The sequence below is a fragment of the Limanda limanda genome, chromosome 8, assembly GCF_963576545.1.
Source record: "Limanda limanda chromosome 8, fLimLim1.1, whole genome shotgun sequence".
In the NCBI taxonomy this organism is placed as follows: Eukaryota; Metazoa; Chordata; class Actinopteri; order Pleuronectiformes; family Pleuronectidae; genus Limanda; species Limanda limanda.
The window spans coordinates 683763-708762 of record NC_083643.1 but is presented as its reverse complement, the minus strand read 5'-3'; the positions used below and the strand labels follow the sequence as shown (position 1 = coordinate 708762).

The window sequence follows — 25000 nt, the reverse complement described above, 5'->3', positions numbered from 1 at the left end:
AGGAGGAGGAGGAAGAGGAGGAGGAGGAGGAGGAGGAGGAGGAGGAAGAGGAGGAGGAGGAGGAGGAGGAGGAGGAAGAAGAGGAGGAGGAGGAGGAGGAGGAGGAGGAGGAGGAAGAGGAGGAGGAGGAAGAGGAGGAGGAGGAGGAGGAGGAGGAGGAGGAGGAAGAAGAGGAGGAGGAGGAGGAGGAGGAGGAGGAGGAGGAGGAGGAGGAGGAGGAGGAGGAGGAGGAGGAGGAAGAGGAGGAAGAGGAGGAGGAAGAGGAGGAGGAAGAGTTAAAGGAGGCAACCCAATGCAGTGTCCAGCTCCTCTGAAGCTGTGAACAGGGACCAGGTCTTTCAGCTGCTGAACCCTGACATAAGTTCTGAAGCTTTTAGCAGAAGAGCTCGAATCCTTCATCTCAATATATTCTGACTTTTCTTTGAATAACTGGTTTGACCCAGATTTGGTTCCCATCTCACATCCAGTCCAGATCATTAATGAGAGGATTACAGTGATGAATCATTGTCTGACTTGTTTCTGTCCATGAGACTCGTATGGTTTCCTGCTGCAGCTTCTTCAACCTTCGTCTTCAGAAGATAACGTTTTTAATTCCTGTTCATTTGTTCAGGAGGAATTTTCTCTCTCAGCAGAATCGTTGTTTTTCAGATTCTTTGGGAGCTTCTCAGTGTCACATCAGCTGGAGGTCAGAGGTCAGAGGACGACGGGTAATTCAACTGATTCATTAACTATTTGCTCTTTAGCCACAAACTCTCCCCAGGACGTAGCAGTTGGTCCTAATTACCTTTGTAATATAACTTCATTCAGTCTTCTCATCCTGTTATGAGAGCTGCACGTTCTGCTGCTGTCTGTATGTCTTATGAGAGAGAGAGAGAGAGAGAGAGAGAGAGAGAGAGAGAGAGAGAGAGAGAGAGAGAGAGAGAGAGAGAGAGACGAGCTCGTCGACCACAGCTCCCGAAAGCCTGAAGCATGTTTGTTTGATGCCATGCAGCTTGTCAGTGTGTGTCTGTGTTTGTGTGTGTGTGTGTGTGTGTGTGTGTGTGTGTGTGTGTGTGTGTGTGTGTGTGTGTGTGTGTGTGTGTGTGTGTGTGTGTGTGTGCAATCCAATCCAGATGACTGTGGGGGGGGTGAGGAGGAGGGAGGTATGAAGTGATGGAGGGAGGAGCAGCCCAGCACATCTGCAGCTGGTTACAGAGAAACATCTGCACTGACAAACATCTGGATGATTCTGAGGCTGTCGTCACAAACCTCCACGCAGCTGGTGTCCAGACCAGGTGGAAGTTCTACCTGCTCGCACCAGACGCTGCTCAGAGGCACGTCGGCAGCTTATGATAGTCAGTCTCATTATTATCTACATTCACTAGATCTGGATTTGTATTTAGATCTAAAACACACTTTGAGGGAATCAGTCCCCAAACACAAGAAGCTGCTAAAACTCTGAAGGCTCCTCGATCTTACTCTAGAGTGCCAAGATGTTTTTGATTAAAAAAGTGAAATTAAACATTTACTTGTAATAAAAACAGAATCTCAGATCCACTCACCGACATCGGTCCTGGTGCTGGTCTGGGTCCGGGGCTCCAGACTCAGACAGACCTTCACGGACATGCAGGTCACCTCCTTCCCTCCTCGACGACAGTCCTTGTTGAAGATGTTCACCTTCTCGGGTTCAAAGGTCAGCTTGGCCTGAATCCTGATCACACCACGAGACCTGCAGGGGGTGGTGAACCAAGGTTGAGACTTTAGTTTGGTTTGAGAAAACAAAGCAAATGATGCTGCTGATAACGTTTTACTCCACATGAAGCTACGCTGAGATGTTTCCACCACAAACAGGAGCTGAAGGTTCAACACTCAGACATTTGGGTGGAGCTCTTCTCAGACTCCAGGTCAGATCCAGAGTTTGTGTTTCACAGCTGAACAACCCAGCAGCATCAGATCCTCCTCATGGTTCAGGTGCAGCAGGGGCCGATGGGAATTTCAGCACTTTGGAGATTTTTGGTCATGAACCACAACAAAGTGGACAAATTTTAATGTTGACCCGATGGTGGCGCTAGATGATCAGAAGTTATTCATCCTGAGGGCAACATGAATGTTCATCCAAGAGAGATAATTCTGAATGTTGAGATATTATAAACATATTATGAAGCCATGATGCTAACATGACAATGAAATACTAGAGTGTGTGATGGTCTGACCAGATGATGACGGCGGCTCCCAGCGCTCCCACCGCGAGGTCGACCAGCCCGTCTGCGTTCACGTCCAGAACGCCGTGAAGACTCTGTCCGAAGTACCTGAGCCCAGCAGGGAGTCCGGCTGCAGAGAGGCGCTGCACAGACGCACACAGGTCACCAACCGCACAAACACAAATCCCTTCACACGTCTGAGCCGGCTCGTGGTGTGCTACCTGTCGGGGCCGCCGCTGGAGGCTTTTGTCCTGGCCGTAGAACACGTAGACCGCCCCCTGGTGGTCGTCCTCCAGTGGAGCGCCGACCACCAGCTCCTTGAATCCGTCTCCGTTCATGTCAGGGATCTGGGCCAACGCAGAGCCCAGACGGGAGTTCTGAGAGCCGTCAGATATCTCCAGCGCCCCCTGCAGGACAAATGATGTCTGGAGGGACGAGGTTCAGGTTAATTCTCTGTGTTGTCATGTGACTGACACAGCAGGCGGCCAATCAGAGTGAAGGCTGTGTGCCTGTACCTGCGGTGTAACAGAGTAGATGTAAACCTTCCCTTTCTCCCAACCCTGGCTGTAGTACATGGGAGCTGCCACCAGGAGGACATCCGTATGTCCGTCTCCGTCTACGTCCATCGAACACAACTCGCTGCCGAAATACGACCCGATCTGAGGAGAACGCAAAACTGTGTGAGAACGACACCCACAGGTGGAGCCAGAGCATCTTAAACGCCCCCTGGTGGCTGGCTGCAGTATAGGTCATAAACCCCACCTCCTCCATTGTAGCAGATGGGACATGGACCAAACTAAAAAAGATGTTTGTCATTTCAGGTCGTTTTTATCTCACTGACGTTTGTTCAAGTGTTTCTGATCAGTTTGGTTTGAATTATTACTTATTTGATGATGATGATTGACAGCTGAGACTGATTGGTCGAGTGCATGTGTGGGCGGGACCTCGATACCATGTCTCCACTTAAAGCAAGATGGCAGCGTTTGTATAATTTGGCTTTAATTTCTGGGCAGTGGGAGGAAGTGGAGACGTGTTGCTTCGGTCTTGTTGACGTAACATGATGTGTGTTAGATGATCATTCAACACAAACCGTCCTGACGTACCACCGAAGAAGAACAAGTCTTCAGGACGGATGTGGGTGTGTCCTCCTGCGTTTGGAGATATTTTCTAATCTCTGTCGGCTGAATCTATTTCTATAATACAGATGATGGGGGGGGGGGCTGGTTTTACTGGGAGCCTGTTGCCAGGGGAACAGCTGGAATCATCATGGAGATGGTTACGTCTTCCACATATGACGACACATGTCTCTATTTGCATATTACAATACTCATCATGCTATCTCGCCATCTGGTGGACATGTCACTCCGCTACATGTTTGTACATATATCCTGTGTGTGTGTGTGTGTGTGTGTGTGTGTGTGAGAGAGAGACCTGCTCTCCCAGCAGGCCATGCAGGATGGTCAGGTTTCCCGTGTTCTTCAGCGTGAAGATGATGACCTTGCCGGTGTGGTTGAACCTTGGCGCTCCGGACACGTAGAGCTGGGAACCCCGAGCCGAAACCAGCGACCCCACTGAGTAACCTGACGCCAGGACCAGACCGACAGGAAGCAACACAAGTTACACATCATCGTCTCCACAGGTGTTCACAATGTTCATGGTGTGAGAAGGATGAATTTATTTTGATGAGTCCGAGTCTCTTGCTCTAGCGCCACCATGAGACCAATGTGAGCCTCACAGTAACATCTCTGACATTCCTGCTCTGAGGTGGATGAACCTTTGTGACTTTAACATCTGTGTGTATGGAGCCCTACAGCCTCTAGGGGGCAGCAGCAGGGAGTTCAACTGGGAACTCTTCAGTTTAAATCAGTAGAAACACCAGAGGTGAGTGAAGCTCCTGTGTTGTACCCAGATAGGCTCCGTGGTTCTTCAGCTCCTCTGGAAACTCCTCCTGATACGAGGATTTCGGAGGAACCACTTTCCCGTGTTTAGTTTCTTTCAGCACGGCACCGGTCCAGTCGTAGGCGCCGACCGCCCCGAGCAGAACGCCGTCCTGAAGGAAAACAAACAGATGCATCGAGTTCTTTCTATGAACCACACATGGAGTGTTCCACTAGAGGGCGCACCACAGAACTCAGACCTTTTAAAACTCCCAGATTCTGTGAATAACAAACATGGCCACACTGGAAGGCTCCAGCAGGTGGATCCTCCCACATCCCACGATAGGTAACGTCCAATAGTATCATACTTAAAGTCAAGAGTTCAGCTGATGACACGTAAACCAATAAAGCAAGTAGCATTAAAACGTTCTCACTGAGTTCGAATGCAGTTCTGCATCGAGGCAACAGAACAAGGACGAGCTGGTGGCCGGGTCACGTTAAGTCTCTGTAGAGCTTGATGGATTCGGCCTTCACAGTCCATGAGGCCCAACACGGCCTCCTTCATGAGCCGGGTGGACCACATCCTCTATCGGCCTCTACACTGCCCCCTACTGTTCATGTACGTATGGTCCAGTGTTAATGTCTGAGGATGTTCACAACCCACTCCAGCCAGTGAAACAATGAGAAACATCAGGAGCAATATGTGAGTTCGCTGGATTGACTCCTGCAGGATGAACCTCGTCACCTGGACATCCCATCATGCAGCTTGAGTTACAGCTTTCAGTTCCCACCATATAGTTCTCAGCATCAGTAAAGTGAAGCTGAACAGAACTGTGTCTTCTTCAGAATCTACCAGAGGAGACTAATCAGACGTCTGGAGACCTGACGTAGGTTCAACTTCTGCTGTGAAAAGCCTCTGCAGCTGCAGTGAAGTGGGAACTGTAGCTGTAGTGAGATGGAGGACGGCATCTCTTCACTGATCTTCAGCTCTTCACTGATCCTCAGGAACACGTCAGGAACATGTCAGGAACAACCTGGTGATCCTTGGTGCTGCAGACCTGTTGTCTCTGCTCAGACATCGGGACCATGGTACGAGGACGGGATCAGTGGCTCATGAATCTCTCGACACGGGTTTACAGCCAGTGGAGCTGGAAGATGAACTCTGGAGGTTGTAAACTCCAGATATTAGAGTTATTAAAAGGCTGAGTCGTGGTCTCTCAGGGGCCATGTGCAGCATCTGAGCAGCACATGGACTCACTCCGGATCTGCACATTCACCTCTTTAATCCTGCGTGAGGAGGATGATGGTTTCCACATCAGAGGGACTGATTTCACATTTTTGCCCTTTAATCCTCAAACTCAGGACCAGGAGACTCGTGGCAGTAAATAATTGTGAATGAGCTCCGGTGCTTGTGTGTGTTCAGGTCTCCTGGTTCCTTCAGGTATTAATGTGTGTGTGAGAGCGTTTTGTTGGCAGCTCCAGCTTCAGGAAAACCATCTGCTACGTGTTACTCAAAGAAAGTTTCCATCAAACCCTTTGGACTTCAGTCTGACGCAACTTTCCCTGGATAAGAAACCACAGAAATATTTCATTTGACGACTGAAGATGAGACCTACAACACTATTTGAGAATTTCCTCTTTCGTCTGCTGAGTTTCTGTTGGAATCAGGATCCATTCGAATACTGAGCTTCTGTTCAGACTTTGGTTTTCCTGGAGAAAACTGAAGGATCTTCTGTAACGTTCTGTTCCCAAATCAAATCAAATATATTATATCATATCTGCCAAGTCCCTGAATTTTACAAGTAAAAGTAGCTTAGGTATGTTTTCCAGAAGTGATTTCAGGAAAGTTATAATCATTCTTGATCTTGGACGTGGAAATCAAATTAAACTGAGGGAAATGACTTCAGAATCCAAAGTGGAGAGTCTAGAGTGAAGTTTCTAATTCAGAAAGTTGGACTTTCAGATATTTACAGACACAAACAGAATCTCTTAAACATCTGGAGGCTGAAATAACATCAGCTGTACAAGAATGTGACTGTGAAGTTGACTCACTCTAACGAGATGTGAGGAGAAACCAGCCTGAGCCATCTGGAGCCCGAACCCCCGACCCTGACTGCTGGTTCCTGTGAAGCACACAGAGGATCAGCTGATTCCAGATCTGTTTGTGTGTTTTCATCAATCACATCCTGTAATGTGTCTTCAGTTATATCGATCACACGGAGAATCAACCGGCTGCAGCAGACCTGTAATAATACTAAATATTCTTCTGTGAATTAGCTTCAGACACGATGAAGAAACATGTTTAACTTGTGTTAACGTCAGCTGACCTTCCAGAGTGAAGATCCTTTCTCCCAGAGCGTCCACGATGTCTTTCAGCGCCGACTCGTCCGTCACATTGAAGAAGTGTTTCTCGTCCGGGTCGCTGGCGATTAACTTGATTTCCTTCAGAAAGGCTTCAGGGTTGATTCCCCGACGGTTGTAGTAACCCAGAACCTGCAGGAGACGCTCAGTGAGAGAGGGTTCCAATCTTTTACCTCCAGAGAACCACGAAGGTTTTTATATCAGTAGAAAGGATGGAAGGAGTGAAGCCTGAGGGGTCAGGGGGTTAACTGTAGGACCGGGCACCAGACAGGAAGTCCAAAGGTCACAGAGGTTACAGATGGACTCACAGCGATGGCGTACATGGTGATGTTGTCTCTCTCACTGTCGCCGACGGCCTGAACCAGATGAGGACTGTCATGAGATTCACCGTCTGTGATCACGATCATCACCTTCTGAGCGCCGGTTCGGCCGCCACGTTTGAACGCCTCTGACCTGCAAAGACAGAAGGTGTGTGAGGAACGTGGCAGGACACTGAGGGATCCATCCCATGGAGGATCGGGAGTCGCACCTCGCCACGTTAATGCCCAGCGCCGTCCTGGTCTCCTCGCCGCCCCGCTGGTCGATGCTTCTGGCGGCCTCCACCACCTCCTCCACCGTCTGGTACTCACCCAGGCTGAACTCATGGACCACTGCGGAGCCGTACTGAACCACACCGACCTGCAGGGGGAACGCAGCTCAGTCTAAACCCGGTTATAACAATTATTATTAATCCAATAAAAGCTAAATCAACAACAAACAGGAGAAAAGGTCAAGTACAAACCAGCTTTTGACCTGTTTAATACATTTAATCTTCAGGGTTGAATGTGTTGAATGTGTTTTATCTGGTGATGAACCGACCTGCGTCTGACCTGAGCCGATGTAGAACTTCTGCAGGATGTTGATGAGGAAGTCCTGCACCTCGTACCACGGGTAGATGGAGTTAGAACCATCCAGAACAATCACGATGTCCATGAACGTCTCACACCCTGAAGACACAGAGAAAACCAGATGGATGAGGGATGATGGATGATGGATGGATGATGGATGATGGATGATGGATGATGGATGATGGATGATGGATGATGGATGATGGATGATGGATGATGGATGATGGATGATGATGATGATGATGAATGATGGATGATGGATGAGTGCTGATGGATGAGTGCTGATGGATGATGGATGATGGATGATGGATGATGGATGATGGATGATGGATGATGGATGAGTGATGGATGATGAGGGATGGATGGATGATGGATGATGGATGATGGATGATGGATGATGGATGATGGATGATGGATGATGGATGATGGATGATGGATGATGGATGATGGATGATGGATGGATGAGTGATGGATGAGTGTTGGATGATGGATGATGGATGAGTGATGGATGGATGAGTGATGGATGATGGATGATGGATGGATGAGTGATGGATGATAGATGGATGGATGATGGATGAGTGATGATGGATGAGTGATGATGGATGGATGGATGAGTGTTGGATGGATGAGTGTTGGATGATATGATGGATGGATGATGGATGGATGAGTGTTGGATGATGGATGGATGAGTGATGGATGAGTGTTTGATGGATGAGTGATGGATGATGGATGGATGATGGATGAGTGTTGGATGATGGATGAGTGATGGATGGATGATGGATGATGATGGATGAGTGATGGATGATGGATGATGAATGATGGATGATGTATGATGGATGATGGATGATGGATGATGGATGATGGATGATGGATGATGGATGGATGAACGATGGATGGATGATGGATGAGTGATGATGGATGAGTGATTGGTGAGTGATGATGGATTAGTGATGATGGATGAGTGTTGGATGGATGAGTGATGGATGGATGATGGATGGATGAGTGTTGGATGATGGATGATGGATGGATGAGTGATGGATGAGTGTTGGATGATATGATGGATGGATGAGTGTTGGATGATGGATGGATGGATGAGTGATGATGGATGAGTGATGATGGATGAGTGTTGGATGGATGAGTGATGGATGGATGATGGATGGATGAGTGTTTGATGGATGAGTGATGGATGGATGATGGATGGATGAGTGTTGGATGGATGAGTGATGGATGGATGAGTGATGGATGAGTGTTGGATGATATGATGGATGGATGAGTGTTGGATGGATGGATGATGGATGAGTGATGGATGAGTGTTGGATGATATGATGGATGGATGAGTGATGGATGAGTGTTGGATGATATGATGGATGGATGAGTGATGGATGGATGGATGATGGATGGATGGATGGATGGATGGATGGATGGATGGATGGATGGATGGATGATGGATGGATTAGTGTTGGATGGATGGATGATGGTAGAGTGATGGATGAGTGTTGGATGATATGATGGATGGATGAGTGATGGATGATGGATGGATGATGGATGAGTGTTGGATGGTTGAGTGATGGATGAGTGTTGGATGATGGATGGATGGATGGATGGATGGATGATGGATGGATGAGTGATGGATGGATGGATGATGGATGGATGAGTGATGGATGATGGATGATGGATGGATGGATGATGGTTGAGTGATGGATGAGTGATGGATGAGTGTTGGATGATATGATGGATGGATGAGTGATGGATGAGTGTTGGATGATATGATGGATGGATGAGTGATGGATGGATGGATGAGTGTTGGATGATATGATGGATGATGGATGATGGATGATGGATGATGGATGATGGATGATGGATGATGGATGATGGATGATGGATGATGGATGAGTGTTGGATGGATGGATGATGGTTGAGTGATGGATGATTGTTGGATGATATGATGGATGGATGAGTGATGGATGATGGATGATGGATGGATGATGGATGAGTGTTGGATGATGGATGGATGGATGAGTGATGATGGATGAGTGTTGGATGATATGATGGATGGATGATGGATGGATGAGTGTTGGATGCATTACTCTGCAGGGCGGGAGCGATGGTGTGGGACAGTCTGAAGTTGCGACCGACTCTGGAGCAGATCCCGGTGCTGTACAGAGAACTTCCACACTCATGAGACCAGAGAGGTCCACAGGTCTGAGGACACACAGACACACACCCGTCAAATACACAACACAACACAACACAAATCCAACACAGATTCATTGTAAACAACAATTTGAACCAATAATCATGTGAAACTGAATCAAATAGTTTAATAAACTGGAACATGTGTCTGTTGGGTCTGGGTTAGGGTCTGGGTCTGGGTTAGGGTCTGGGTCTGGGTCTGGGTTAGGGTTAGAGCTGGAGGACGTGTCTCTGCCGGAGACGCACCACGAAGCTGCTGTCCCTGGGGTTGGACGTCAGCGTCATGCCCAGCCTCATCTTGTCTTTCCTCTCAGACACGTTGTCCAGAGAAAGTTTCCCTGGAGACAAACAAACACAGTTCATCCTGAGGACGGTTTGAAACCTGCTGAGAGAATCAGTGTCTGAGAAACCAGAGCCTCACAGGGCTGAGCTGCAAACTGTGTGAGGCGTGTGTGTTTACTAAACTCTGTGTGAATAAAAAACATTAAAAGAAGACGGAGAAGAAGAAGAAGAAGAAGAAGAAGAAGAAGAAAGCAACATGAAAAGGAAGACAACAACAAGGGAGGAAAAGGAGGAAGTAGAAGAAGACGACAGAAAAGAAAAACGAGCCAACAATGAAGAAGACGATGATGATGAAGAAGTCAACAACAAAGAAGATGGAAAAGAAGATGAAGAAGATGAAGAAGATGAAGAAGATGAAGAAGATGAAGAAGATGAAGAAGATGAAGAAGATGAAGAAGATGAAGAAGATGAAGAAGATGAAGAAGATGAAGAGAATCAAACAAAAGAAACAAAGAGAAAGAAGAGGAATAAGAAGGAGCATCAGAATCTGAAGAAACTCTAACAGGCAGTGGTGGAAAGTAACTGAGTACATTTACTTCAATACGGTTGTGAGGTGCTTGTACTCGAGTATCCTGAGTATCACTGCTTCACACTTCAGTCTCCAGTAACAAGTATTACTCTCTACTCTCCTTCAGGTGAAAGTACTTCTACTTTACTCTGAGTGAATGATGAAGAAGACAACAACAAAGAAGGAGGAAAAGAAGATGAAGAAGATGAAGAAGATGAAGAAGAAGAAGAAGAAGACGACGACAAAGAAGAAAGCAACACTAAAAAGGAAGACAACAACAAAGGAGGAAAAGGAGGAAGTAGAAGAAGACGACAGAAAAGAAAAACGAGCCAACAATGAAGAAGAGGATGATGAAGAAGAAGACAACAACAAAGAAGAAGGAAAAGAAGAGGATGAAGAAGATGAAGAAGATGAAGAAGATGAAGAAGATGAAGAAGATGAAGAAGATGAAGAAGATGAAGAAGATGAAGAAGAGGATGAGGGGAATCAGACAAAAGAAACAACGACAAAGAAGAAGAAGAAGAAGACGGAGCCTCTGAACTCTAGTAACAGGCGGTGGTGGAAAGTAACTGAGTACATTTACTTCAATACGGTTGTGATGTGTTTGTACTCAAGTATCCTGAGTATCACTGCTTCACACTTCAGTCTCCAGTAACAAGTATTACTCTCTACTCTCCTTCAGGTGAAAGTACTTCTACTTTGCTCTGAGTGTTTTGAATTGCGGAGCAGCTGATTGGACGCTGGAGACTCAGCAGTCGCTCACCCAGCTGCAGTCGGCTGCAGTTCACTGAGCTGCTGGCGTCCAGAGGACACTTCCACACGTCCCCGGTCTGCTGCCCCCTGGTGGATTCAGACGGAGCTCCGACCAGCAGCCTGGAACACACACACACACACACACACACACACACACACACACACACACACACACACACACACACACCCCCTTGTACTTGTGTGTTTTTACTCTTCTAACACTCTTCAGACTGCAAATGTGATAAACAACATTCTCCTCCTCTTCAGTCCTTAAAGGTTTTCTATCATCACATCGGCCAAAGTTAAACATTTAATTTGAACAAGATTTAGCTTCATCAATAAATCAGAATCAGGGTTTTTACTCCATATTCCATGTTGAATCGAGATCGTCTGATGAGTCAGAGCCTCCATCACCTCAGGCTTTAATGTGTAGAGAAGTGAAACTGGTGACACTTTACCAAACTGGTCCGTGGTGTCTCCGCTCTGGGATCATATTTGGAAATGGAAGTTTGGAGATGAACCCAGTTTATATATTTTGATTTGGTCTCATGCACAGTGATGTCACTTTGTTAAAACTACTCATCACTCAGTTCTGCGTCTCTGCTGTTTGATGGAGTCTGAGCATAATTAGCTTTAATTTGTTTCATTTAATAATTAAAGGTTCTTCACTTATATCACTGCTGGTTAAAAAGTGGATTTATTATCTGATCACGTCTCCAGAAAGTACGACGCATGGGTCAGAGTTTCATACTCGTGCTCACACACAACGGCCCCTGGAGTCTACGTCCCTTTTCATACACAGGTGATGTTTGTTTGCTGCTTTTCTCGATGCTTGGTGGGATATTATGAGAGTTCTTCAGAGCAGATGAGACAGACCAGAGGTTTCACCAGCTGAGTTTAAAGCTGAAGATCCCGTCTCTGCAGTGGATCTGGGTCCCAGACGGTCCCAGACCAGCGACCACACGGATCCGTCCTGCTGCTCTGGCGTCTCACAGCGAGCAAGTTAGAACCAGAGTGAACAGCGCCACATGTGGCCTGGACGCCAGCGGTTCTGGGAACCGGCCTGAGTCACACCCCAGAGGACAGGCTCAGCTCTAACCCTCAATCTGCTGAAGCGTCTCCGTCCACATCAAAGGACAAACGCTGACAAACCACATCCCACAGCCGGCAGCTCCTCTGAAGGCTTCACGCTGCTCGGCTCCTCAACAGGTGGTTCCTGCTAAAACCTCACTAATATACCTGCCTCCACTTTAATGAGCTATTTGTCACTTAATTACTCATTTCCCGCACTTCCCATAATTCCTTTCAAAAGCCCTGGATCTGTGACGGGAAGAAGAGGAGATTCTTCTTCGTTAGTTTCTGTGTTTGAGGGAAAAACTCCAGGTCTGTGTCTTCTTATGATCCAGGTTCTAGTGGTTCTGTCATGTCGTCAATCTTATTTACAGTCAGAGGATTAGACACATGAATACCTGAAGACACACACACAGACACACACACAGACACACACACAGACACACACACACACACACACACAGACACACACACACACACACACACACACACACACACACACACACAGACACACACACACACACACACACACACACACACACAGACACACACACACACACACACACACACACTCACTCACAGCTCGCAGCGTGGAGGCCGGCTCCATCAACACGTATCCCCGGAGGTTTGACCTCAGGTTACACTAAGGTGAACAAAGGTCAACGGGTTTGACTCTAACAGCGTCCTCGTCCAGACAAACACGGAGGTCGACCTCCTCGAGGGTTTTATTTATTGTCTCAATCTGACTCACGCTGCGTTTGTGCTCAAGTTCAAATCTTTCAACACGTGAAATTCATGTTAATCTCATGGCACCATTTGTGTCAATGGCAGGTCAAGGGTCAGAGGTCACAGGAGCCTGAGGTTCACTGGTATAAATAATGTTGCTGTGCACGGAGATGGTGAGCGAGAGAGAAGAGAGAGCGGCAGTAGAGGATCATTCTCCCGTCGTGAGTCTGGATATCTACAGCAGCCAAACACCTGAAACCTAAATGTCACCAGGCAGCGTGGAAAACAACCCCCCCCCCCCCCTTAAAACAACACGCACAGCGGAGTGATGGCTTCCCAGAGGGAGGCGGGGGGGGGGGCAGACCACAGCACATAGTTTCCAGTTCCAGCTGAGCCTCGGGAAGCAGGAGAACCCGATCGCCAGACAAACGCAAATACTTTCCACTTATTTACCTGAAACTTCAAAGCCGGAGAGATTTAGTAAACGTGAGGAATTCATCCCGACTGAAAGGTTCCAGATCGACTGAAGGAGTGAATCTCACCTGCAGCCGCAGACTGACGCAGAGAAGAGGACCACACAGGGGACAAAGTGTTTGATAGAATATAATATACATGTGACTGTTCCATGTATCAGTCCAACTTCACTGATCAAAGATCAAACAGATCAAAGAGACACTGAGTGAAGCCGACGTTAGACTTCAATGTGTAAATCTTTCTCTAATGTGAGTTTTATATAATCGGACTTCATCGTATCTCATAATTTATTGTATCTACTCTCACTTTCTCTCATCTTCCAGCAGCACATTCATAATAATATAATAAAAACAGTAATATAGTAAATGTATCTGCTGGTATTTCAGGTTGGAAACGTAGAGATGGACAAACGGTAGAGGAGCGTATGAGTCTGCATGAGAGACCACGAGGACAAAGGATCTGATCCACGTTATGAAATCCTGATCTTTAGCAGAAAAGAACCATAAATAAAACGCTGCTGCTGCACAGACGTGTTCCTCTGATCAGACACATCGAGGAACGTGTCGTTCCAACTTGATCCTGACGTCTCATCGTGATTCACCGACACGGCTCAGACACGTCAACCTTCCCTGGGAACGCTCCACAAACCTTCAGCTCTCTTTCCCAGAACAGGAGACTCTGCTGGTGAAGACCTCAGAGTCTCATCAATCCAGATGTTTCTTTTCAAGACGGAGAAACTATCTGTAGCTTCTGACATCATCTCAACGCACTCATAGAACCAACTGAGGCTGTCGTGAGCGTTTCATTAGGATAGAAGAGAGGGTCATTCATTATACAGCTTAGTCATCTCCATCGCCCCCTGGGGGCTGGCTGCAGTATGGCTCATACACCTCCTCCATGTTAGCAGATGGGACATGGACCAAACTAAAACATCATGAATATGTCAAATAAATGTTTGTCACAGATGTTTCAGTCTTTTCATTTATCTCACTGATGTTTGTTCAAGTGTTTCTGATCAGTTTGGTTTGAATCAGTTATTTGATATGAAAGAGACGTTATGATTGACAGCTGGACGTTGCTACGGAGATCTGCTTCCAAATGAAACAAGGACACAACGGCATGCAGATGGGGATCGAACTGCCGACCTTCTGGTTGGAGGAAGACCGATCTACAATCTAGTTAGCTCGATAGCAAGATGCAGAATGATTCAGTTGTTTTAACTAGTTAGTTAGCTGACTCTAGTTAGCATGATACTGTTAAAAATGGAAAAGTAGTTATTTAAAACTAGTTAGTGAGCTGATAAATGATGGACACACGTCACCGTGTCATTCAGAGGTTGTTAGATTCAATGCATCTGTTTCTATGGACGTTAATAAACCAGCAGGGACTGGTCTGTGAACCGATGTTCTGACAGAACAAACTGGTTCCTGTGTGAACAGACCAGAACAGACTGGTTCTGAGATGCTCACCACTGGCGTCCTCCGGCCTCATGCTGCTGGACTGTGTATCCAAACTGGGTTTCTTTAGAGCCAGAGAAGATCTTGAAGTTCTTTGAGTCGAAGTTGAAACAGAGCTGGATATCTGAAACGGAGAGAAGACGGTTATTTCCACATTACCCACAGCACTTCGGTACATACATTTGTCCAGATTAACGGCCTCTGGATTTCCAGCAGCTCAGGTTTGAATAACCTACACAACACAGAGTCTCTTCATTAGAGGATTTCCAAAAGGTACAAAGTCTCTCACTGAAGATTTGGACACAGAAAGCTGAAGGAAAATGGCCGATCTGCTAAAGTAAACTTCAGTCACTAAAAGATTTCCTGGACTCAAACTTTCCCTTCAAGCAAATCTGTCCTGAGATTCTTTTCCACTTTCTCACAGAAAGAGAATGAACATATTAAACTCCTGATATTTAGTTCTTCCACTCGTATGTGAAGGAACAAATGTCATAAACATCTTCTGACGTAAAAGAATCAAGAAATATCCAATCCAACAATGAGTCAAAATCCAGAAAACACAATGATTGAAATCCTGATGTAATAAAGTCAGTAGAACCAGTGGGGCTGTGTGATATGACTTCAAATCAATATCACCATTTACTCTAACTTTCACCTTGATTATGAATAATAAACGTCTCTGCAGCGTCTAGTTTTCACTGAAACTGTTTGTCAGGGGCTCAGTGGACAGGAGGGGGGGGGGGGGAGGCCTGGACGCCCGACAAAAACTGAGATAATAAAAGTGACGTCACTCCAAAATTTACAACTTTATTTTCCACGACAGGAAAGTGGAAAGAAGGGAAGAAATGAGTCATGTCTTCAACAGAAGCAGGTTGAGTTAAACTTTCTTCTTCCAAATGAATGAGGGTGAGAATGATCTATCACAGCTGAGGAGGTCCAGCACATTCTTCCTCTGTCGGATCATCGCTGTTTGTTTGCTATTCAAAGCCTGGAGTTAAAAACCAGACTTTGATAGAAGAGGTGGGTTCTTCACTTTTCCTTCCTCATGGCTTCGTGCTCAGAGATCCAGTGACCTTCCAAGTATTCAGCTCAGGCCACGTTCCAGACACAGTGTGAGCAGCTGAGGAGAAGTTTATATAACACAGAAAGATTCAAGTCACATTTCAGCTCTGAGATTATAATCTGCTGCATGTGTTCAGGAGGTGGATCTGAACACAGCAGTTATTTTACACATTGTTTGTGTTGTTTCTAGATATATCATCAGAAGTGTCAGGGAACCGCTGCAGAGAAATGAGAGATGATGAATGATGAATTAACACTCAGCGTTTGAAGTGACTAAGTTTCCATATCTGTACGTGAATGAATCTTACAAAGTCGTACAATGTAAACATAAGTTTAACTTTGTTTTCCTTCCTGTTATGAATCGAATCCAAGTCGATCTGACGATGATCTCTGATGAAAAGAGTTTTAATCCTGGGACCAGGTCGACCACAGATGAATTGTGACCTTCAGACATTTGATTCAGAGCAAAATCAGGAAAAGGTCAAAGAGTATTTATATGATTATTTGAGAGGGAAGGAACTGAACATCCCATAATCCATCTTGAAAGATCCTTTCCATCGACTTCCAGCTGCTTCCTTTTGAATTCAACCTCATTGGTTTTCTGTTGTAATGTTATTATAAAGTGTTTCATAAAGTGAAGTAGAAGTGTAATGTTTGTGTTATCAGCCACATGGTTGAACACTTGGATCCTGATGATGTCATCGCTCCGTCACAGGGAGCTGCACCAGTCAGACAGAGCCGCTGAGGATTGTGGGTAGTGTAGTACCTTTCCTTAAACACCTCCTTCAGACTTGTGTCTTCGACAGGAGAATCCAACATGGTTTCACAGTCATGTAGTTTGTGGTCAGTCTACCTTGGATGGTTAAAATATTATGGCTGATAATCAAAATCTCTATTTAGAAAATTGATGAAATTTTACTGCAGGAACCAAACTGTCGAGATCTATTGAAATCTTTATTGATCTCATGATTTTAGCATTAAACCAAAGGTTTCCCAGCCTCAGTGAGTACACCACCCCCTCTCGCTGTCTGACCTTTGACCCCACCATGATCTCTGACCTCAGGGTTGTTGCCTGTGAGCTGAAGCTTTTCCTCTGAGCTCCGGTTTGTCTCCTCCAGTTCAGAGAATGAGCTGTTTGGGTTTGTTTGCTCGTGATGAGTTCAAATATAAGACACGAGTCAAGAGATTGATAATGGAACAATCTCCTCTGACTGAAAGTCGCGTGTCTCCTCCCAGCGCAGAGGAATTCGCTCGTGTCTGATCCGAGCCAGAGACCGAGTCGATTTATCGGAGCAGTTGGCGAAAGACAAAATGAGACTTGGCAGAGAAGCGATGAAAGATCCATATCCTCGTCTGACAGTCGCTGGACGGTCTGTGCAGATGATCCTCGCTGCAGCCGGGACACATTCAAACATGTTCTACACAGCCAAGCAGGTTGTGGGTTTCTCTACATGTATGTGATCATACCAAGGTGATTATTGTAGATATTTTAATAAACGCAAACAGGTTGTATCCAGCTGCAGCTACTGTGGCACACAGAGAATATTTCTGTTTCAAGAGAAACAAAGTCTGTGCTGTTTTTGCAAAATCTCCAGTTTTCAAATCAGATGCAGCCGCAGGAAACAATCAGGTCAAAGATGGAATTGATTTAGTGAACGAGCTCTTGTGAAGCAGCTCTTCGCCAAATGGCGTCCGTGTCAGTTCCTGCATACGGCTCGGCTTCACTGCAGCCTGATGCAGGAAGTGACCACAGCCAGAGCAAAGCTACAAAGACACGTAGATTCAATTCTGAAGATTTCTTTAATCTTTTGTCCAAAATCTTAACTTCAGCATCAACCAGGCAACATTTACTGTAAAGATTTACACTTTTGTTTATCAGTGCCTCACGAGTGCTGTGGTGTAAATATCCAGTGAATTGAATTCCAAATTGTTTCAGTGACGTGAAAGTTTATTGAAGCTTATTTATGATTACACTGATCAATGACAGACGTACACAGTGTTACTCCACTGGCTGAAAGGACCAAGGAGTCGGTTCATTTCTTTAGTTATATCAAAGTTTTTGCTCCTGACCAGTTTTACAGAAGGTTCAGTCCCTGAGGCCGAGCTGCTGCTTCATTACAAACAACATAAACCCCCCCCACGCGTGTGTGTGGTTCCTGGGAAGTGCTGCTGGGACCAGACGTCTGCAGCAGGACGGCAGAGGGATATGTCTGTTACAGTTTGTTTTGTAATAACTGAGAGTTCACGTAGAGAGTCCACTGTGTCATAAAGTCTCCACAAACTACAGGACACATTTCAGATCCTTCTAAAGAGACTTTCCTGGGACCACCGATCTCCTTCCAGATGTGTTTAACTCCACCTGTCAGGGACGTGAAGGAGGTTAAATCAGCTCAAAGTGTGTAAACCAGAGCAGGCGGGGGGGTAACTGAGGCCTTCCTGTGTGGCGTTACCGACCACAAACTGACAAGCAACAACAACAACATGGTGACTGATGAGAGGCTGTGAGGGTTTAACGATCGGACTAAAAGCCACAACGTGCTGTAGAAACCATTTCACCCTCATCACCTCCAGCCCTCACACCAAACTCCGCCCACATTCTATTCAGAGGCGGGATCACAACACTCGTCCACTGGGAGGAGCACCACCTGGAGGAGGGAGGAGTCGGTCGGTTCATCTGTTCACCGAGAAACAATCCACCGAACATTTCATTCCAAAGAGTCCGAGTGCTGACCCCTGCTGACCTTTCCCTCTCAGTCCTCAGGTCTTTGTCAAACTGGGAAATCAGATTCACACCTGGAGAAAATATGGAAGTGATGAACGTGATTCCCAGATTCTGAGTGTGTTCGCTCCTGCTCCCCAGAGGATTCATCTTCTCCCTTTTGGAATCATTGACCATGTTTCCACGTGTCAGAAGATCCACTTTGCTCTGGAACCTGGTTCTCGACCTGATGTTGAACCAACACTCAGCTCCAGCTCGACTTGGGCCGAACACTCGTCATCAGTGTCGTCATCAGCGATGAGAACCATGTGACCGGGCTCTACTGCCCCCTGCTGCTCAAACAGAGATCACACTGACAGCTGCACTGAACCCTGAGGTCTGAATATCACTTGTGAACTTTCTCCTGTGTGACTCCCAAGCTTTTCTTTATCTCCTCCACCTGCTTTCAGTCTCACACGTCACCGACTCCTCCAGCGCCGGGACAAAGACTCGGGTCGGAGTTCTGTAAACTCCTCCTACAAAGACTCCAAGACTCATAAATCCTGAGGTTTGCTTTGAACAGAGCCACATGTCAGAGGTCAGACTCATCACTCTCTGCAAACCAAGGCTTGTTAGTGAAGCTGTCAAATCAACTCAACACAATCCAACCTGTCAATCAATCTAATCACATATCAGTTTGCCCCATAGATCTCAACAAAGTGCAGCATCCTCTTCCCCCTCGACCAGAGAGAGGGAGTGTAACAGAGCACATCAACAAAATAACAATATTTACAACATTTGAAAAGAGTCCAACATAACTGAGGAGTTTCCGTGTTTAAAGCTGTGTTGTATTCTGCAGCCTAAGGTTCAATAATCAATCTTCTCTCACAGAGATATCCACGACTCAGCACATTTTAATTTGGATCCCTGCAGCAATGCTCTCTATAGGCTCCTGTGACCAATCTGTCACCACGGCAACAGGTGGAACCTCTGATTAAGACGCATTAAAGTCACATAAAGAAGTGAGTCCATCACAAGCAGCGTGCAGCACCTGTGTGTCCACTGGTCCTCTCGTCTGTCTCTCTGGTTGGACGGAGCTCACTCACCTGGCAGGAGGCTGCAGGTCCACAGCAGCAGGAGGACGTGATGATCCATGAGTCAGTGAGTGGAGAGGAGGCAGTGGAGCCCAGAACCTGAGAGTGTTGTTGTTGTTGGAGGTTTGATTCTGAAGTCTGCTGCTCAGATGTGTGAAGGAGAGAGAGAGAGAGAGAGAGAGAGAGAGAGAGGGAGAGAGGGAGAGAGGGAGAGAGAGAGGGAGAGAGGGAGAGAGAGAGAGAGAGACAGAGAGAGAGAGAGAGAGAGAGAGAGAGAGAGAGAGAGAGAGAGAGAGAGAGGGAGAGAGGGAGAGAGAGAGAGAGAGAGAGAGAGAGAGAGAGAGGGGGAGAGAGAGAGGGAGAGAGGGAGAGAGGGAGAGAGAGAGGGAGAGAGGGAGAGAGAGAGAGAGAGAGAGAGAGAGAGGAGGAGCACGGCAAACACACCTCCTCCTGCCTCTCACACACACACACACACACACACACACACACACACACACACACACAGACACACACACACACACACACACACACACACACAGACACACACACACACACTCACATACACACACACACTCACACACACACATACACATTCACACACACTCACACACACTCACACACACATACACACACACACTCACGCACACACACACACACTCACACACACACACACACACACTCACACTCAGCTTTTAACTTGACCTTCTCTCTGGAAACAGGAGCTTTAATGTCTCAGTCGCTGCACAAACAGGAAATGCCTCCATTTGTGTCTGTGGCACCGAAGACCAGATGTGAACATCTGTCCAATAATCCTGAGGAGAAGGTTCCTGAGCAGCAACAGGTCTCCAGTCCAACAACACCTTGTGACGCAGTGTGGCTTCATTGTTTACTCTTACCAACATGTATGAATGTATATAATGTAAAAGAACAATCTATGGACCCATGAAGTTTCAGGAGCTGGTCCCTGATCAGCTTCTCTTCATTCTGTATTTACCTCTTATAAAATCTCTCTGAAATATTTACACTCAATCACGTCAGCAAGTTGTGTTACTTTTTGTGTAGAAGTTAGTTTCCCGTGTGTTGTGATGATTTGAGCTTCTTATTGTGCCATCGGGGAAGTTTTCTATTGGTCCCTTGTAACATGTGTGTATGTTGTATGATGATTATGACTGAAGCTTCACTGTCACTTCACTTTATTACATCTATATTTCCTATTCCATTTATCTTCAGCTATGTCACAGATCTATTACACTTTAATAACTTAACATAACATTTTACGTTTAAAACATGTTTTATCGCATGTTTTCTATTTAAATTTTCAGTGTATTTAAATGTTGGGGGGGTGGAGACTTTTTGGCTTCACTTTTGAGAGCTGTCATGTCGTCCATCTTTATTTACTGTGACTGATTTCCCCTTGCCCCCAGTCTTTATGCTTAGCTAAGCTAGTTGTTTCCCAATGTGTCCAGTCTTTATGCTAAGCTAAGCTAGTTGTTTCCCAATGTGTCCAGTCTTTATGCTAAGCTAAGCTAGTTGTTTCCCCATGTGTCCAGTCTTTATGCTAAGCTAGGCTAACCACCTGCTGGCTGTAGTTTCGTAGTTTCTGCTCAGACGTGAGTGAGTCTGAATATGTGACGCTGGGAGAGAAGTGTCATTAACAGACACACACACACACACACACGCACACACACACACACACACAGTCTGCTGTCACTCTGCTGGAAATAACAAGTGGAAACTCCGAGTCAAAGAACTCCAGTTAAAGTGAAACAGACGTAATCAACTTTTAAATTAGCCCGAGGGACAGACTGAAGGGACAAGACACCCTGTTACTGTCCCACATATGTGCTGAGGGACAGACAGACTGGAGGACAGACTGGAGGACACACTGGAGGACAGACTGGAGGACAGACTAGAGGACAAACATGAGGATGGACTGGAAGATGGACTGGAAGACCGATTGGAGGACAGACTGGAGGACAGACTTAAGGACAGACTGGAGGACGGACTGGAGGACAGACTGGAGGACAGACTGGAGGACGGACTGGAGTACGGACTGGAGGACAGACTGGAGGACGGACTGGAGGACGGACTGGAGGATGGACTGGAAGACGGACTGGAGTACGGACTGGAGGACAGACTGGAGGACGGACTGGAGTACGGACTGGAGGACGGACTGGAGGAAAGACTTGAGGACAGACTGGAGGACAGACTGGAGGACAGACTGGAGGACAGACTGGAGGAAAGACTGGAGGAAAGACTTGAGGACGGACTGGACGACGGACTGGAAGACGGACTGGAGGACGGACTGGAGGACGGACTGGAGGAAAGACTGGAGGACAGACTGGAGGACAGACTGGAGGACAGACTGGAGGATGGACTGGAGGACAGACAGTCTGAACAGTTTCATTTCCTGTTCTACTGGATGATGGAAAATAATTGTGAACACAAATAACTTTCATTACATTTAAAAAGCTTCCAATAAAACTGTGTAATGTCCAACGTCCTGTTTTCACTTTGTTTCTCGTATTAAATGTCGTCTCCTGGTTTTCATCAAACTGTTAAAAACTCTTCACAAATATACAATTCTTTAAATTATAAAGACTTAATGCTAGCTTAGCGCACTTAGCCTGAAAAGGTAGTAGGGGTTATGGGTAACTATACAAATATAATGTTCCATTGTCCAGGATAACGTGATGAGTTCTCCACCTCGATAACTCATTCCAACCTCCTTTGGTTCCTGCTTTTTCACCTGGACATGTATGTAATGTTTAATATATTTGTTGAATATTATACTAAACCTGCAAATGTGCAACAAATCCAGATGTTATCAACCAATCGATCGGAAAATCAATCAACAACTACAGCGGCTTCACAAAATGTAATAATTCTACGTTTAATAATCCACCATGACAATGTGAAAAAGGTCCTTTAATCATTTCTGCAAACGTATTAAAACCCAACTTTATTTTGATAATCAAAGATTCTTTTCTGTTTTTATATTTGTAAATGATTTGAAGACATCAACTTCACTGAAAACAAAATGTATGATTTCTCTGTTGCTATTAATTAAAAAAAGAGAATATGAATTAAACAAGAACATAATCATCAGATGAATAAATGCTGCAGCCCCTCAGTGAGACATGTAAAATCATAACTCAACAGAAAGGTTGTGGTGTGAAGCTCTGATATATATTTCAATATGTTTAACTTTGTGTTGAACTAAATCAATTTGTGACGTGAATCCAGGAACTTTAAGATCATAAACAAACATCTACACAGAATGTGGTTCTACACACATGGAGACACACTGAGGGACAAAGGTGGACAATAATAAAGACAAACTTAAACACACTGTATGTGACTCTTTATAGAGGGTTTATATATTCTGCTTGTGTTGTGTCATTTCAATAAACACATTCTTCATGTGAATAAACACAATCGGGGCAGGAAGGTTGCTGGTTTGAATCCGGTTCAGATGGGTCTTCCTGTGTGGAGTCTGCATGTTCTCCACGTGTTTTCTCCAGGTGCTCCGGCTTCATCTCACAAACACATGCAGATTAGGGGTTGTGTAGATTGGAGACTACACACAAGCTGCTGCTGCTTCAGCCTCTGGATCCTCAGGACACAGCTCAGCCTCCGTCCACACACACTGTCCTCTTCACACTCAGATCCACTAAGGCCTCCACCTGTTGAGAGAAGAAGACATCAGTGTCCCAGAGACTCACTTCATCAGCTGTGAGTCAGTGATGCAGCTCATCCAGTAGAAAGAGCAGCAGGGACTTCAGTCCTGTTCAGAGGTGGAGCAGCTTCCTCTCTGCTTCATGTTCACGTGTTGGAATGAACACGCTAAGAGCTCAGTGTGTGTCCTCTGCATGTCAAAGTGCAGAGTGGACACCTGAGAGGTGGATTTACTGCTGTTACAGGTGAAGACATGTTTCACTGAGTGTTGATGAACATCTGCTTCTGACAAACTGGGACCAGATGAGACAGATGGACCTCAGCAGAGGTTCTGCTCTGTAGAAAGAGCTCCTGGTTACCATGGTGATGAGGAGAGGCTTCAGTCCCACTGATCTCAGAGCTGTGACAAAGATCCACCTGATCAGTTCTTCACTGATGAAGTGAAGACGACACCGTCTCTGTCCCTCGTGTGAGGCTGTCAGCTGTGGTCCAGCTTGTGTAAGTTACAGCGCCCCCTGGTGGCATCTGGTAAAAATATATTATGTGACAACGACATAATAACGTGTGAACAAGACAAATAACTCGAGGCCACGAGATCTGAATCTGTTTTTTACTAACAAGACGAGTGGAAGAGAAGAAGACACACACTGTCTCACTGTCTCTGAGGACACACACTGTCTCACTGTCTCTGAGGACACACACTGTCTCACTAACTCTGAGGACACACACAGTCTCTGAGGAAACACACTGTCTCACTGACTCTAAGGAAACACTGACTCTGAGGACATATACTGTCTCTGAGGACACACACTGACTCTGAAGACACACACTGTCTCACTGACTCTGAAGACACACACTGTCTCACTGACTCTGAGGACACACACTGTCTCGCTGACTCTGAAGACACACACTGTCTCACTGACTCTGAGGACATATACTGACTCTGAAGACACACACTGTCTCACTGACTCTGAAGACACACACTGTCTCACTGACTCTGAGGACACACACTGTCTCGCTGACTCTGAAGACACACACTGTCTCTGAGGACACACACTGTCTCACTGACTCTGAAGACACACACTGTCTCTGAGGACACACACTGTCTCACTGTCTCTGAGGACACACACTATCTCACTGTCTCTGAGGACACACACTGTCTCTGAGGACAGACACTGTCTCTGAGGACACACACATGGACCTGTCTCCAGGAACCTGACTGAGGTCATCTGGTGTTTTGGGGACAGGATGAGTCTGGAGACATTGAGATGTTCTGGGTGAGTTAGAGATCAACTGAACCAACCAGACGTTGATTTAAACTTCCCTTATCCGTCCCTTTAAGGAGAGTGTGCACCACACAACAGTGTAGAGTCACTGTGGTCAGTGGGCGGAGCTTCTATACGGGTTGATCTCCAACTAAACCTGGAGCAGGTTAGCCGTTCATCAGAAGTTACCATGGTGATTTACCTCGTTAAGAAGTGGACGAGCTTCGTAGGACTGAAAAAACTAAACCTGAAGTTAACCTGATAACCACAAATCCTGCTTGGTAGCACAGACCCTGGATCTGTGATCCTGACTGTGTTTAGTAAAATACTGATGAAAGCAGCGTGGACTGACTCCACCCATCTACTGACCTCAG

At 46.1% G+C, this 25000-nt stretch overlaps 1 protein-coding gene across 2 annotated transcripts in view; it reads right to left on the bottom strand.

Moving 5' to 3' along the window:
- LOC133009448 (integrin alpha-11-like) overlaps positions 1 to 19750 on the bottom strand; it is a 25954-nt gene extending 6204 nt beyond the window's left edge. Inside the window, exons 1-16 of one of the 2 annotated variants that reach the window (XM_061076956.1) lie at positions 19696 to 19750; positions 14842 to 14953; positions 11112 to 11221; positions 9745 to 9836; positions 9393 to 9507; positions 7277 to 7404; positions 6948 to 7096; positions 6727 to 6871; positions 6385 to 6550; positions 6110 to 6180; positions 4086 to 4230; positions 3612 to 3760; positions 2696 to 2839; positions 2402 to 2605; positions 2193 to 2323; positions 1542 to 1708 (exon numbers count right to left, since the gene is read on the bottom strand). In XM_061076956.1, the coding sequence (XP_060932939.1) occupies positions 1542 to 1708; positions 2193 to 2323; positions 2402 to 2605; positions 2696 to 2839; positions 3612 to 3760; positions 4086 to 4230; positions 6110 to 6180; positions 6385 to 6550; positions 6727 to 6871; positions 6948 to 7096; positions 7277 to 7404; positions 9393 to 9507; positions 9745 to 9836; positions 11112 to 11221; positions 14842 to 14953; positions 19696 to 19744 (2077 nt within the window). In that variant the 5' untranslated portion in view covers positions 19745 to 19750. The remainder of the gene's footprint in view (positions 1 to 1541; positions 1709 to 2192; positions 2324 to 2401; positions 2606 to 2695; positions 2840 to 3611; positions 3761 to 4085; positions 4231 to 6109; positions 6181 to 6384; positions 6551 to 6726; positions 6872 to 6947; positions 7097 to 7276; positions 7405 to 9392; positions 9508 to 9744; positions 9837 to 11111; positions 11222 to 14841; positions 14954 to 19695) is intronic. The other variant, XM_061076955.1, reaches the window with a different exon arrangement.
- Between the last annotated feature and the right edge of the window lie 5250 nt (positions 19751 to 25000).